The sequence below is a fragment of the Erigeron canadensis genome, chromosome 2 (genome assembly GCF_010389155.1).
Source record: "Erigeron canadensis isolate Cc75 chromosome 2, C_canadensis_v1, whole genome shotgun sequence".
In the NCBI taxonomy this organism is placed as follows: Eukaryota; Viridiplantae; Streptophyta; class Magnoliopsida; order Asterales; family Asteraceae; genus Erigeron; species Erigeron canadensis.
This window is the reverse complement of record NC_057762.1, coordinates 33,720,136-33,734,997: the sequence shown is the minus strand read 5'-3', so window position 1 is coordinate 33,734,997 and position 14,862 is coordinate 33,720,136. Positions and strand designations below refer to the sequence as shown.

The window sequence follows — 14,862 nt, the reverse complement described above, 5'->3', positions numbered from 1 at the left end:
TATGCGTCGGTTTGAGGAACATTGGAGTTTTTTTCAAGTTAATGTTAGCCACCAGAACAGCAATAAAAAACAATTTCTTCTTTGTACGGTAAAAATGCTTATAAACGGCCATTTTAAGTTGAATCCAATATAATGAGCGATGTTAATTAAAACGGGTTTGTTCTTATGTTTATTTCACATAAATAATGGGCATGTTTTTAATTCCTATATCACGCAAATTACACATATGATTCATAGAGCACCGGATATGGGGCGCAACGTCGCTGCCGATATGGCAAGTCGGCGTCAAGCCAGAGTTGAAACACCCTTTGGGAAAACTCCATGTCCAATTCTATTTTCATTTTTCAAACATCAATAAACTACATTCTTTCATTTTTCCTTCTCTACTAGAAAAATGACTATTATTCTATGTTTATTTACACTGCTTACAACAAAAATGTGTAGAATGAAAAATACGAAAATTTTGACACACATTCATATTTTACAACCTTCAAAAATTATGGACAAAACCTAAAATAATAAAACGATTAATAGTTTGTTACGTAACATAAAAGGACTTGAAGAGAAAATGCCTGATTATTTTGACACAAAATCTAGATGGCTATGGGCAAGAACTCAAACTCTTGAAAGCACTTAAACAACGAGCATTAGAAATTGAAAGCACATAAAATCTTGAGAGCACTCAAACAACAATTTAAGTAATGTTATAGGAACCGGATATTTGACACTCTTATTCTTGGTGCAAACATGGGATAATGTGAATTTAATTATGGGTTTTAAAAATTTTTTACCGTTGGATTATAATTAAAGGTCAAAATTCAAAAATAAGTTTTGAAAATTTTAAATCTTTAACGTTTGATTAAAATTTAATAGTTTAGATCTTTTTAACTTGACTAGTCAAATTTGATAAATCAATTAAAAGGGTAGTTCATGTTAATCATGTTCTTGAAGTGCAAGGGATTCCTCTTTTCTTATAAACCAAATATATTAGTTTCAGAAACTCACTACTTAAGCAATTATTCGACCAAAGCTATTAAACTAAGCCTCGAGACTCTAGAGAACGGGGAGTTTTATTGGTCAATGTCTCAAAGATTAAGCTTCTCATTGTTTTATGTTTGGAACGTGTTAAACACTCTAGCCTCTGGAGATAGAGGTTATGAGTTCGATCTTCATTTCATACAAAGATTGAAGAGCCTTTTATATAACCATCTGCTTAGGTAGAGGTAAGGTCTGCTTACATCTTAACTTCACAGATACACCGTCAAGATATTCGGGCTCAAAGCCCTGAAGGAGACACTGAATAATTTTTTCTTTTCTTTCTATTGTTTTAGTCGATTTATATTTTATTCTCTGTAAGAAAGTATACAAAGTCGAAATTTAAAATGAACAAACAGGTGGTTTATGGGTCGACTGGGCCACACCAGGTTGGGCTTACATTTTTGGGTCTTTCTATCCTTTTTTTATGTATAATTGTCATTTACAACGTATATGCAATCATGCCCAAAATTGCGATTAGCCAATGATGACTAGTCCAACGAATTTTTTGTACGGATAAGACTCAAATCAATTCAAATGGTGTAAGTAGGAACTTCAGCTTGGTATTTTGCAAAAGTGGGAAGTTCGGTGTCTTAGACACCGAACTTGTCCACGTACATACAAGTCCGGTATCTACACCACCGAACTTCATGCAATACTTTGAAGGTGGTAGTTTTGAAAAGGTTTCACATATATATATATATATATATATAAATGGTTCTCGTACAGCAACAATTGAAGTTCGGTCTCTCCATAACCGGACTTGATTTATTTGACTACTTTCTCGTGACTCACTTGTCATGTCTTGTCTCTTAGCTACAACTTCATTTAATTTTATGCAGGTATCCTCTTTTTCCGAGTTAATATAAATACAATGAAGACAAAGTATGGAATATTGCCACCTAGATGAAGTTCGGTGGTGTAGATACCGGACTTGTGTGTACGTGGACAAGTTCGGTGTCTAAGACACCAGACTTCCCACTTTTGCAAAATACCAGGCTAAAGTTCCTACTTACACCATTTGAATTTATTTGAGTCCTATCCATACAAAAAATTCCTAGTCCAACTGGTCAGAGACTCAGAGTCATCTCAGGTTTTACCTAAGGTTTTGAGTTCAATCCTTAGAAATGATAAGTCTTGGGGTTTTTTCTTCTGAATACTTGTAACGGCCCATGGTCAACATCTCGTTGTTTAAAGTACATGCAATGTTTCACCATTATACGGTAAGGTTTCTCTTGATATCGCATGCCGATTGAATGTTCGAAAAAAAATAATATATTTTAGAAGAAAAAAATAGGATAATAGCAAAATTTGTGATTGATATTCCCATGTGTAAAATGATAGCGAAGTATTTTGATCCTAGAAAGCCAAAGATCCACATGGCATTACACAAACATCACACAGAACTGAAAATGTTAAAACCAACCAATGAAAAATCACCTTATCCTATCAACTTATCTCATCATAACACCAAAACAAAATCTCCATCAAACTCCCTTGACACCACACAAATCTTTTTCCTACTTCAGTACCATATTTTTCAACAAACCATATTGAGGTTTGGAAAAAGAACCGAAAAACAATAATGGCATTGCAAACAGCGGCAACTTTCATGACACCAACCAAGGTTGGTGTCTCTAGCCGGTTGCAACTCAAGTCGTCTTCATCAAGCATTTGCAAGGCCTTTGGTGTAGAGTCTTGTGGAGCCAATAAGGTCTCTTGCTCACTACAAGCTGATTTTAAAGATTTTGCTCAAAAGTGCACCGATGCTGCCAAGATTGCCGGCTTCGCTCTTGCCACTTCTGCCCTTGTTGTCTCGGTATTTCTCTCTATTTACTCTTGCACTTTTCTGATCTAAGATTACTTACATATTTTCTGGAAGGGAGGTGATATATATATACAGTTGTATTGTAGATCGTATAGTTTTTTCTATTGTGTAAAGTTTATTGTGTATATATCACCAATGGCTTTATTATTATTATTATTATTATTTTAATAACAAGTTAGTAGTTAGCCTTCTAGGCACCACAATGACATCCAATTTATGCAGAGCTCGAACCATGTCCGGGTCTCTCGAAAACCCCTTTAATGATCCACTCCTATAATATCACCCCTGTTTTTGAATAGGCTAATTAACAAATATAATGAAAACTATAACTACAATAAGTAATATCTGAATCCTGTAAATATGTGATAATGCTGTTCTTGAACATTGTTTTAGGCTTAGAGAACTTTAGTTAACGGATCACAAGGATTGGTGAACAAATCATGGTATTTATAAATATAGTTTTAGCCTTTTGCCTTTAGGAAATGATATGTACATTGTACACAAGAGCCTTTTTTACCATATAAGTTGGTAGAGTATGCGTTTTTTGTGCATCGAAAAATGTGTTGTGTAGGTATCACTGTATTTATGTTATGGGTGAATTAGTCAGGATGTAAAACTTTTGGGATGATGATTTGATAAAAATGGATGTATGTATATTCAGGGAGCAAGTGCTGAGGGAAGTCCAAAAAGGCTAACTTTTGATGAGATTCAAAGCAAGACATACATGGAAGTAAAAGGAACCGGAACGGCTAACCAATGTCCAACCATTGAGGGTGGAGTTGATGGGTTCGCTGTCAAGCCAGGCAAATACAATGCCAAGAAGTTCTGCTTAGAACCCACGTCTTTCACAGTGAAAGCCGAGGGTGTAAGTAAGAACTCTGCACCTGATTTCCAAAATACTAAGCTTATGACCCGTTTGACTTACACACTTGATGAGATCGAGGGACCTTTGGAAGTATCTTCAGATGGAACCATTAAGTTTGAGGAAAAAGACGGAATTGATTATGCTGCCGTGACTGTTCAGCTTCCAGGGGGCGAACGTGTGCCGTTCCTCTTTACGATCAAACAACTTGTAGCATCCGGTAAACCTGAGAGCTTTGGTGGAGAATTTCTAGTGCCATCATACAGAGGCTCATCTTTCCTTGACCCAAAGGGTCGAGGTGGATCCACTGGATACGACAACGCTGTGGCCCTGCCAGCTGGTGGGAGAGGAGACGAGGAGGAGCTTTCTAAAGAGAATGTAAAGAATGTGGCAGCGTCAACAGGGAAGATCACTTTGAGTGTTACCTCAAGCAAGCCTGATACTGGTGAGCTGATCGGGGTGTTTGAGAGTATTCAGCCTTCAGATACTGATCTTGGAGCCAAGGTTCCTAAGGATGTAAAAATCCAAGGTGTTTGGTATGCACAATTGGAGTAATAGATGATTCGGATTTTAGGGTTGATGTATTTGTGCTTTGTTACTCCTGTCCTGACAACCGAGGTGTATCAACATTTTCTTGCTTGTATATTATCAAGAATACTTATAATGAATGTTATGATATATTTTCTTGTATGCAAAGAATATGTAATTAACCCACAAATCCCAGTTTGGTTCTGATTCCTTTCTAGACTCGGCCCTAAACACAAGACTTGTTGACTAGGCTACAAGTCAATGCTGGCCGGTGGCCAGTGTCTACTGGACAGGACGATGTGTTGGCTCGTTTTTGCAGGCTTAGCATGTTTTTAAGAAAAGAAACAGATGCGCGATCAATAGCTTCAGTGAAATACGCAAGCAAAGTAACTACATACATTTTTTAACTAACTGAAGTCTAGAAGTATTATTGCATATATGTATGAATGTATTCCAACTATATTACGCTAAAAACAAACATGAACATCTGCCGGATCCAATTTACTGCTTCAAATGTATGGAAAAGCAACTACACGAGCGAGAATAAGATAAAATGAAATGCAGACCCATCTGGTTGTCTAAGTTAAAGTTAGTTTTGTAGGTGAGCAGTACTCAAGAGGTTGTCCTCTCCCGGTCCAGTAGTTCCGCAACTACTAACGTGGTTGTTGACAACGGGGATCCCCCATTCCGAAAGGTGCAGTAGCAAAGATTATTAGATACAAAAAGGCAGCTTATGAAATACTGTTACTCAGATTGGCATTGCAGTGGGTCTGTTGTAGTCAAGCTTGGTTCGGAAAATAGCACAATTGGAGATCAAAATGTCATTGAAAGGGTGTAATTCAATTGTGTTAACTGCAATTAATAAAAGTGGTGTAACATCCTAGCAGACCATATTTTCCTATTGTTTTCTTATTGATGATTTTACGAAATAAATCTAAAAAATTACATAAATTCTAAAAGTTTAAATTGATAAATAAAAGATTATAACCGATGAGAAAGTTTACTATATGCATAAAGAAATCCTTAATAAACTTTATGAATTAAAAGTATACATAGGTAATTTCTCATGATCTACTAATAAACTAAAACAGAATCGACATGTTTTTGAAATAACACGTGACGTAATCCTTGATCAACACGTGTCTTTTTAATTTAATTGTTTTGTTAAATTAGCTTTTTGTTTGTATATAAATTCAATTTTCTTTTTAAACTTAGAATTAAACTCTAACTCTTATATTATAGATACAAACACAATATAATCTTACTTATTGATCGTTTTTTCAGTATTAGAAATGTTTCTTTTTTTTTTTTTTTTTTTTATAATTATTCAACTCCTATTATATATATAACTTATGAAAATAAGTTATTTACATGAAAACTTCAAAAGTTTGAGTTTACTATTCTAATATTTGCCCTCATCCACTATGCTTACAAGTTTTCATTTCGATGTGATTGTAAAATTTAAGGTAAATCAAAAAACTTTAACTAAACATATATTATAATTTATCATTCCTGATTATTATAATTTAGATTCGATCATCGGTTTATTTTAACTACAATTTATTTCATACTCCTGAATCATGTATTGGCATATTAGTATTTCTTTATGATATAATCTATATAGCTATCATACATCGTACGGGTATTAGGACTAGTTAAATTCATAAAAAACAAAAACGATAGTTGACTTAGTAGGTAAGGATGATAACTTAGTAGTTTTGAAGGATAATTGATTCGTTTTATTGTAATTTTATTTAATTTACTCTTTAATACTTTAGTTAAATTTATAATAAGCATTTTGATTAAGTTTGAAATACTTTTTATAATAACAAAAACAAGTATATATATATATATATATATATATATATATATTTATTTTACGAGTAATATTTATAGTTTATTACTCAATCAATCATTTAATTAAATGAAGGAAGACACATAACATAAAAAGTCAAGGAAAAAGCCCCGTGTGTTGTTTTCTGTCGACGTGAGTTTTGATCCGACGTCGTTGCAGTTCTTAAATAATCGATCAATAAAAATCGTTCACACACAAAACCGAATTCCATTCCATAATAACATCACCAATAAATTGACGACGAAGAAGAAGAAGAAGAAAACGTAGAATGGATTGCACGCACGCACGATGACGACGACTATGTTGACTACTAACCACTCATATATATCTTCCAACCAACCACCACCTACAAACCACACACTTCTCTTCTCCATTTACCAATTGTTTTTCTTTTTCTTTTTTTTTTAATTAATGCACTACTTTGATCAATCATTATATTATAATAATTAAGAAGAAATGGAAGTAGAAGAGTTGCCGGGTGCAATAGGAACAAGTGCAAGCTTAGCCTTAAGATTAGGACAGGCCCTGTTCTCTATCGCTTCTCTTCTTTTCATGTGCCTTGGTGTCGAATTCTATGCCTACACCTCTTTCTGGTACCCTGACTACTCTTTCTTTCTGTTATTTTTAAGGATGATTGATTAGTAGTATAACAAAAGTATCTGTTCATGTCGGTTGATTGTCATTATTTGTCGTTTGGATGGTTTGTTAAAACGCATTCTCACTTTTCTTTTAAGGTTTCAAAGTAGGTAACATATTATATCCATTCCTAAATTTTCAAAATTTGTTTCAATTGGTAACTAGTTATTAGTTCAACCAGTAACTTGATTCTTTTTGTTACTAGACTTTCAAAATTTAGGTGATAAATGAGTAACAATTTAGGTTATCCGGGAAAAAGTTTAGTGAATGTTCAGATTATTTATATTTGGTATTTGACAAAACATCACTTACTTGACACAAAAGTAAAAAGTATTATGTATGACCTTTATCCATAACTTTTATACGATGGTTTTAATAATGACACTTGTTTAGCCGCCTTGGCATGTTCTGTAAAGGGTATATTATTGGTTTGACACAATTAAAATTCCAAATCAACCACCACCAATCTATATTACTTTTAAGATCAAACTAGTTTTTTGTATCAAGTCAGTCTTTTTCTAAATGTTATATATGAGGTAATTATATCAAATTTTCTATGGTAGCAACTACAAGCTGTCTTCTCCCCTTGAAATGGAATAAGTTGTAATACAGTAAAAATAGATGAAAACCCTCTCGGAGTTCCCACCGACCGATCCCACAGCCATCGGGATGGAAATCACGTAACATAGAATACAAGAGGCTTGGGACATTAAGACTCTACGGAGCAAGGCAACCCCATACCTAAGAAACCCCCAAGTTGCCATCTACATTGCCCCATGGGGACATTTGGAGCTCTTGGATGCTTTGGACCGTCCGTTTTTGGTCGCCCACTCATACACACACAACTATCCATCATTTGGGACTTCTTGGATGCTTACATGGCGGAAGTCCCCCTTAAGAGGGTTGCCTCACTCCAGTTAGTCTAAGCTACCATTATAGTAGTATAAGTGTTCATTCCTTGGTTCTGATGACTTTGTGACAACATGTTTGCCTAATCCTTTGATTATGATATAAGAATGTTATTTGTGTCAAACTATATAGTAATCATGTATTTTTGAAGAAAACATAATAGTGAAAGCCGATGTATCCGAATTATCTTAATTTGTCATGTGTACTAGTGAACTAGTATTAGTACTTGCTTGTTATGTGGACAAAGAAGTATGATGTCCCTCGTATATATAAGTTTTCCACCAATAAGCGAGTTGTCTGCTCTTTCCTGTCTGTGACTAATGAATTGTTACAGATGATTGTTCAAAAAAGTTTAAAATTGCTTCTTGAACTACACACAATGAACAGGGAATTGAAAGAAACCGTTTATTAGTTGTTTACATTCATCCTACCTTTTTTTATGAGATTGCATTGTAAGTTAGCAGTTTAGGAATATGTATGATAACTGGTTTTCTATATATGGCTCAGCTTTTTGGTGACTATTAAAGGGTTAACGATTCCATGGAGTTTGACACTGGCAATGGTCGATGCATTTTCTGTGTTTTTGAAACGCCCATCTCGTCAATTACTAATAGTGTCTATCATTTGTATAGGAGATTGGGTATGTTTCGCTAATTTACAACTAAACCCTGTATTTGTGAAACGCCCATCTCTCTGATATGAAAATTTGTTGAATATGATCACAGGTTCTATCATTCCTGTCACTAGCAGCAGCCTGCTCAACCGCCAGTGTGGCTGATTTTATGGTTACAGAAGCCGGCGCTTTTTTCTGTGGAAGAAAATTGTGCAGTAGATATCAGCTGTCAGCTGCAATGGCCTTCTTGTCCTGGTGCTTGTCTATCACCTCAGCTCTTTTTAATCTTTGGATTCTCCCTTCTTTATATAATTTGTAGATACGATTTTTGGCTGTTCACCTTATAGGATTAACGTATAGTTGCATATGGTAAATAAGCAAAAGAATGAAAGAAAAAAAACAAGAGTTTTATAGGATAGGTATCAATGTTTATAGCATATTTTGCATCCAAGTTCATGAAATGAACGAAGGAGAAATTTTTTATGCAATTCGACAAGTGAAAATATCTTTGCAGTTTTTGTCAGAATTTTTGACATGCACAAAATAAAGCCATCTTCTGTTCTCGATGAATTTTTCTCCTTATCCTCTGGTTCTAGATTGTATAGATGTTGTGGACTTGTGGTGCCAATGGTGCCGTAAAAATATGTTTTCGTTTTGAATCTGATCGTGTATAGAAATATCCACTAGATTAAGCATGAAGGTTAAAACAAGAAGACCATTGGACAAAAGCAATTAACAAAGGAACTCGAGTTATGGCATATAAATATATGACTGGGATCGAAATATATACATAAATGAATAGCTCGAGATTGAAATATATACATAAATATATATAAATGTATATGTATTATAAATCAAGGGCTCGATTACAAAAGAGGTACCCGAGATGTGACATACACCGGGAAGGATTCGATATGGCTGGCTCGAGATGTATATAAGAGGCTCGAGACAAGTATAGCGAGCCGCTCCAACATACACGAATTGGAGACTCTAATATTTGAGATCTAATACCCGAAAAATATATATACATATATATATTCAATTTCAAAATAAAGGGCAAGGATAGAGCTATGATTCAAGAAGGGGCTCGACCTACATAAATTAGAAATAGGCCCGAGATATGAGGGCATGAGATATGACATACATACTTGATCGAGTTATGTATATATTAAGAGCTCAACTTACAATATACTCGAGATGTGGAAGGTCTCGTGCGACAACAAGGGACCCGAGATGCGACAACAGGGGCTCGAGATACGACAAGTGACAACAGGGGCTCGACCTACATAGTGCTCGAGATTAGAGGTGCCCCTCAATTATATATATATATATATATATATATATATATATATATATATATATATATATATATATATTAAGATCTAATAAAGGAATGGAAAGGCTATGATATTTAATCTAAGGGGCTCGAGATGCAAGGGTGGAGGCATGCCCGAGATATATAATACATGAGCAATCTCAGGAACTTTGTTTCTTGAATACATGATATCATACATTGGGCTGGATCTATATCATGCATTGGGCTGAGTTATATGGTTTAAGTCACAAGTCTTACTCGAAGTGTATGGCTCATGATCATATATTATTAGCATGCTGCTCGAGATACTAGTTCATCTTACATATGTAATGTGAAATTATACATATGACATATAAACATAAATATTCATATGATAATCAATACAAGTCAAACTACAGTCTTTACGACTAAAAGGAAACTGACAATATTAGAATCCTGAAAAGTGTTTGTCTGTCTTCCAAATATACTTCTATAAAAGCTCAATTCAATTCACATTTAATTCAATCAATCAATCATATTCAATCAATTCACAATCATTCCACAATCACTGCCGCCCTAGGTTCGTCAAGAACTTATTAGGTTCGCACTGAATTCTCAGGAGTTGCGGTGGTTGTGCCCCTTAATTTTGTCTGTCACTGAGCCAATTAATTTAGGTTCAAACAGAATCTTAACAATGGGCCAAGCATGTAGAATATTGTCCAGGTCCATTGAAAGTAGACTGTTCAAGGTAGCCCATCTATGACAAGATTCATAGTGTGAACACAGATAAAGTGAAAAATTCTCTCGTAGGTTCAAAGCTAAAATAATTAACATGTGTATATCGAATGAGGGGATTCATCCCCAAAATTACACTAAAACTGTACTATAATGTTGGCAAAGTTCAGAAAAAGCGATAATTTTATCTGGCTCAATCGACCCTGCTTGTTACATATAACTCCATCCCAGATTGTGAATAGTTGCTCCTTCCTTGATTGTGAAGGTTCGTTCCAGTATCTCACGAGTATTGAAACCCAAAATATGAGATTGACATAACTAAAAAAAGCCCTCATACTGTCATACACTTAAATATGTATATCATGATTGATAAACGACGTTGTCATTGGAAATCTCTTGTACTTTGAGTCTTATCTATGCATTTTACATGTGCACTTGATCCTGTAGAGATATATCCACCAAATATATCATTTATGATTTAAGACTTGAATTATATACTAGGAGATTGGTTTTTCTATTTGATGCTACTTTTGTTTGGAGGCTAACTTATATTTGTACTAGGAATAGAGATATCTCAATATCTCATACTTGTTGTGTAGACTGGATTATTATGACTGTTATAAGGCCGCTCGTAGTAAGGCATGGACGAGCTCGTCCATGCCCTCTTCGTCGTCGACGTTAATGCCTCAACCCACTTCCTCCTCGTCAATTTTCAATCATTTCTTAAATAGGAACAAGTTGGATGAGATGTAGTGGGCCCATTGCTTTGTATCCCTTGCTGACTAAAAAAGAAAAAACAAAAACATTCAAATTTTTGTCTTCAAATACTATAGAAAAAGTTTAGGAAGAGATGAGGAAGATGTGTTAATGCTAGGGGTAGTTCTTGGATTAAGAAAAGGTGAGGAAGAGATTTAAGAACAAGCCTTAGTAAGAGAGGCCTAATAGGCGAAGCCGTGAAGATGCAATCCTTTTTACTTTCTGTAATTTGGTTTTCCTGCCTTCTTGTACATTGAAACATAGTAATTTGTTGGAAATTATTATTCCTATTTTAAGTTTTTAACTTGTTAATGTGAATCCAAGAGTTTGTCATTATATATTACAAGGAATCTAGTAGTAAGTTTTATATATTATCAACCAAGTACAGCCACAACTTTCTGTAGATGCACATTCATCATTGACATTATTTTAATACATGTGGATATATGCATACAAGTTGTTGATACAGATCATATAATTGTTTCTTCATAAACAATTCTTTCAGAGCATGCAATAGATCATCTATACGAATCTTTGCTGCATATTTGTAGACAGTATATCTATAAATATACATTGTTAATTGGGTGGTGAGCTGCTTGTGACTGCTGCAAGTACAGATTTTGTGTTGTTTTGCCGGTGGTTCTGGGTGCTGTGGAACATGCAACTGATTAAATTCTCTTATAAATTGTGTAAATCTTGTTAAGACTTTGCCCCCTGTTTGAATCATTTGGTCTACTTGTTGATTTTTGTATATTATCTGGCCAAGGAAGGAAGTAGGAACCACTCTGTACTTTGATATATGGTTAGGCTTGAGCTCGAATAATTTTTCATTGGTGATACTTCATATAATAATTCACACATTGGTCTCTTATTACACTTAAACCTACAACCGCATGTTGATTACAGTTGAACCCACAACCTTTCCGTCGATGGACAACCCACATACCGCCAGGCTTCAAGTCTTTAGGCTAGTGATGTACTAGCTTCGGCTTGAAATTAAATTTTATGGGCTGCTTGGAGTGCATATATGTTTAAATGCTTATGACTTTAAAGTGTCTTCAGTATAAGTAACATTCCACCAACTTTAAAATGTCATAATGAATTGAATTTTGATACAATTTCCTTAGGATTCGTATCTTTATCAAATTCTCATAAAAGTATATAGATCCGTATTATGCAGTGTTTAAATACCGGTACTTACCGGCCGATATTACCTGGAATACCGGATACCGGGTGTTACCCCGGTACAACTATCTCGGTATTTTGTCTGGTATTTTCACTATTCAATACCGGCCGATATTTTCGGTATTTCCGGTATTACCCGGTAATACCGGTATTTTGAATTTATTTTATTTTTTGATTTTTTTTAAAAATTATTTTATGATACTTTAATGTTATGTTTTGTTATTTATAAACTTAAAACTTATATTTTGTTATGAAATATCTATTTGATATTATTTTTGAGTGGATTGATCTTGTATTTTGACTATTTTCATTAAATTGTAACAAAATTTATAGGATTTTTATAAAAATAAAAATTAAATTACCGTGCCGGATACCGGACTGATACGATCAAAATACCGGTATTTAAAACATTACGTGATTTGTGGAAAAAGTTAATAATATAAACTTATTATGACAGCATGCACATGATTGCCAACCTTTTGTATGCTTAATTAATTTATTAAACATTGAAACTTTGGATGAACGAACAAGAGTGTTACACACTAACACCTTACCTTAGAGTATTGTTTATGGGGTTAGGATATGTATATTAAAATATTATACAGAAAAAGAGATCAATTTCCCTATAAAAAGTATATACATACAACAAATGCAATTATTTTGAAGGTAGGAAGTTTCTTTGCAGTCAATGAAAGTTGAATAGTTCAGAATTTGTTGAATAAAGGTGCAATTTGGAAAGTGCTCGTGTTTGATCATGATTACGAAAATCACATTTTATATTATAAAATTCATTACATAACACAAGATTTAGATTCTTATTCCATCTTTATCCAGAATATACATATATGTTTTACTTTGAATTCTTTTTCTAGTGTAGCGTCTCTAGTGTGTTATTTTTTCTATATGAATATCCTTATTATTATGTTTGTTTTTAGTTTTCTAGTTGAACAGTTATAATGGTGGAGAAATTTTGATTAAGTAGCGTTTTTGGATTCGTAATCTTATTTCAAGGATCATGGACATTGTTAAACTGTTTTTTGATACTATATATTCTGTGTGGTCGGAATGGACTTGATCACTCTCGTACATGAAATTGTCTATTTGAATACAATTTTAAGAATATTTTTCTACAAAGTTTCATGTTTATCAGTCTTCACAATTTTATGTAAGATAGATTAATAGTGTTGGTACAGTATTTAGATGGCTAATCTTATCTACTAGAAACCAAAACCTAGCTACCTTAACTTTTGGATATCTTATCTTAGGTGAAAGTTATTTTAGGATCACTCTTTATTTTAGGACCAAATAGAACATGTGTTTATTGTAACTTACATACCACCATAATCATCTCCGACCACCACCATGATTTTCCGGCGACGGAGATCACCGGAAAATCATTTTTATACATGTGTAAGTTAACTGAAACATGATTTTCCTGCGACGACGGTGGTCGCCGGAACCGGGGACCATGTTTTTGGTCGGAGATAATCATGATGGTGGTGGTGGTCAGTGATGATGATTATGATGTGGTCCTAATTGGTCTTAAAATAACTCGACCCATTTTATCTTCTTATATGTTATATATACACTAATATTAATGCACGTGTACTATACACAATTTAACTGATAATTATTTATAATTATTTTGCCTTTTTCAAAATTAACTTGATAAAGGTGTTTCTCGCGTTCAAAATATGTGCAAACAAATACAAGAATCAGTTGCTTTGAAAGTATTCTTTACCAAAAAGTCAGTAATAAGCTAATAACTAAGATGTTTGCGTCAGTAGTGATTAGTGATTTTCTCTGACCAATGACATAAAAAGTTATAACATAATCGAAAACAAACATGAAGATTATCAATTAAACCCTAATAGGTGATGCTCCCATTTTATGTACACAACTGAACCCGATCACTAAAAAGAATTGTAAAAATATACTTGTCGAATTTAAGCACAAGAAATCATAACAATAATAATCAATCTACCAATAATAACTAAGAAAAAGGATTTGAACGCACTTACAATTTTTTTTATATATATAGAGCTGACATTTCTTACCACTAAGAAAATGATTTATAAAAATGCCAACTAAAGCGAACTGAATGACTAGATTACGAAACTAGAGAAGAAATGATTAAAAGCCTATTGATTTGTTTTTAAAAAATACAAAAATCCAAACGCAATATTTCAAATATCTATCTGCTGTTCGTGGAAATGGTGCAGGAGAATGCTAGTGTCTCCCAAATGCATTATTTGAAGAAATTAAATTCGTGTATTTTCTATGAATTTCAAATAGGGCTCATAAAGTGGTAAATGATTGACATAAATGATATAACTTTACATCTTTGTTTTGATTTGTTGTTTTTTTTCCTCTATTCTATAAGTTTTCTTTTTAATTTCTTGCTAGTTTTGAATATATTCCACCGTTTGCCGTAAAAAAAAATAACTAGTTGCTAAGATTATACAAAATTTAAATCAGCAAGTAGCTCGAGTTGATATTTTTACTTGAATGGTGAAAAAGAAAGGGGCCGGAACGCAATTTTGGTAAAGATGGCACAGATGGTGGATTGGTGGCTCACTATCTGGTATGCCACGACAACGGCATGGTGGCTCACTATCTCCCATTT

At 33.8% G+C, this 14,862-nt stretch overlaps 2 protein-coding genes across 3 annotated transcripts; both read left to right on the top strand.

The window, feature by feature from the left end:
- Nucleotides 1-2,546: 2,546 nt before the first annotated feature.
- LOC122590236 (oxygen-evolving enhancer protein 1, chloroplastic) lies at nt 2,547-4,421 on the top strand. The gene is made up of 2 exons (XM_043762567.1): nt 2,547-2,854; nt 3,525-4,421. The coding sequence occupies exons 1-2, from the start codon at nt 2,621-2,623 to the stop codon at nt 4,278-4,280; spliced, it is 990 nt and encodes a 329-aa protein (XP_043618502.1). The 5' UTR covers nt 2,547-2,620; the 3' UTR covers nt 4,281-4,421.
- A 1,767-nt stretch (nt 4,422-6,188) lies between these two features.
- Nucleotides 6,189-8,784, top strand: LOC122589170 (CASP-like protein 5C3). Of its 2 annotated transcripts, none has more exons than XM_043761422.1 (3): nt 6,189-6,701; nt 8,161-8,293; nt 8,379-8,784. In XM_043761422.1, the coding sequence occupies exons 1-3, from the start codon at nt 6,565-6,567 to the stop codon at nt 8,583-8,585; spliced, it is 477 nt and encodes a 158-aa protein (XP_043617357.1). In that variant the 5' UTR covers nt 6,189-6,564; the 3' UTR covers nt 8,586-8,784. The 2 variants fall into 2 exon arrangements, with proteins under 2 accessions (XP_043617357.1, XP_043617356.1); XM_043761421.1 differs by lacking the exon at nt 6,189-6,701 and adding an exon at nt 7,057-7,660.
- Nucleotides 8,785-14,862: the final 6,078 nt, after the last annotated feature.

What these genes read in the sequence shown, in the direction of transcription:
- LOC122589170 (XM_043761421.1), top strand. Translation starts at nt 7,521, where the DNA reads ATGGGGACATTTGGAGCTCTTGGATGCTTTGGACCGTCCGTTTTTGGT. An exon ending in AAGAGGGTTGCCTCACTCCA is followed by an intron (nt 7,661 to 8,160) that starts GTTAGTCTAAGC and finishes TATATGGCTCAG; the next exon opens with CTTTTTGGTGACTATTAAAG. An exon ending in TCATTTGTATAGGAGATTGG is followed by an intron (nt 8,294 to 8,378) that starts GTATGTTTCGCT and finishes ATATGATCACAG; the next exon opens with GTTCTATCATTCCTGTCACT.
- LOC122590236 (XM_043762567.1), top strand. Translation starts at nt 2,621, where the DNA reads ATGGCATTGCAAACAGCGGCAACTTTCATGACACCAACCAAGGTTGGT. An exon ending in CTTCTGCCCTTGTTGTCTCG is followed by an intron (nt 2,855 to 3,524) that starts GTATTTCTCTCT and finishes ATGTATATTCAG; the next exon opens with GGAGCAAGTGCTGAGGGAAG.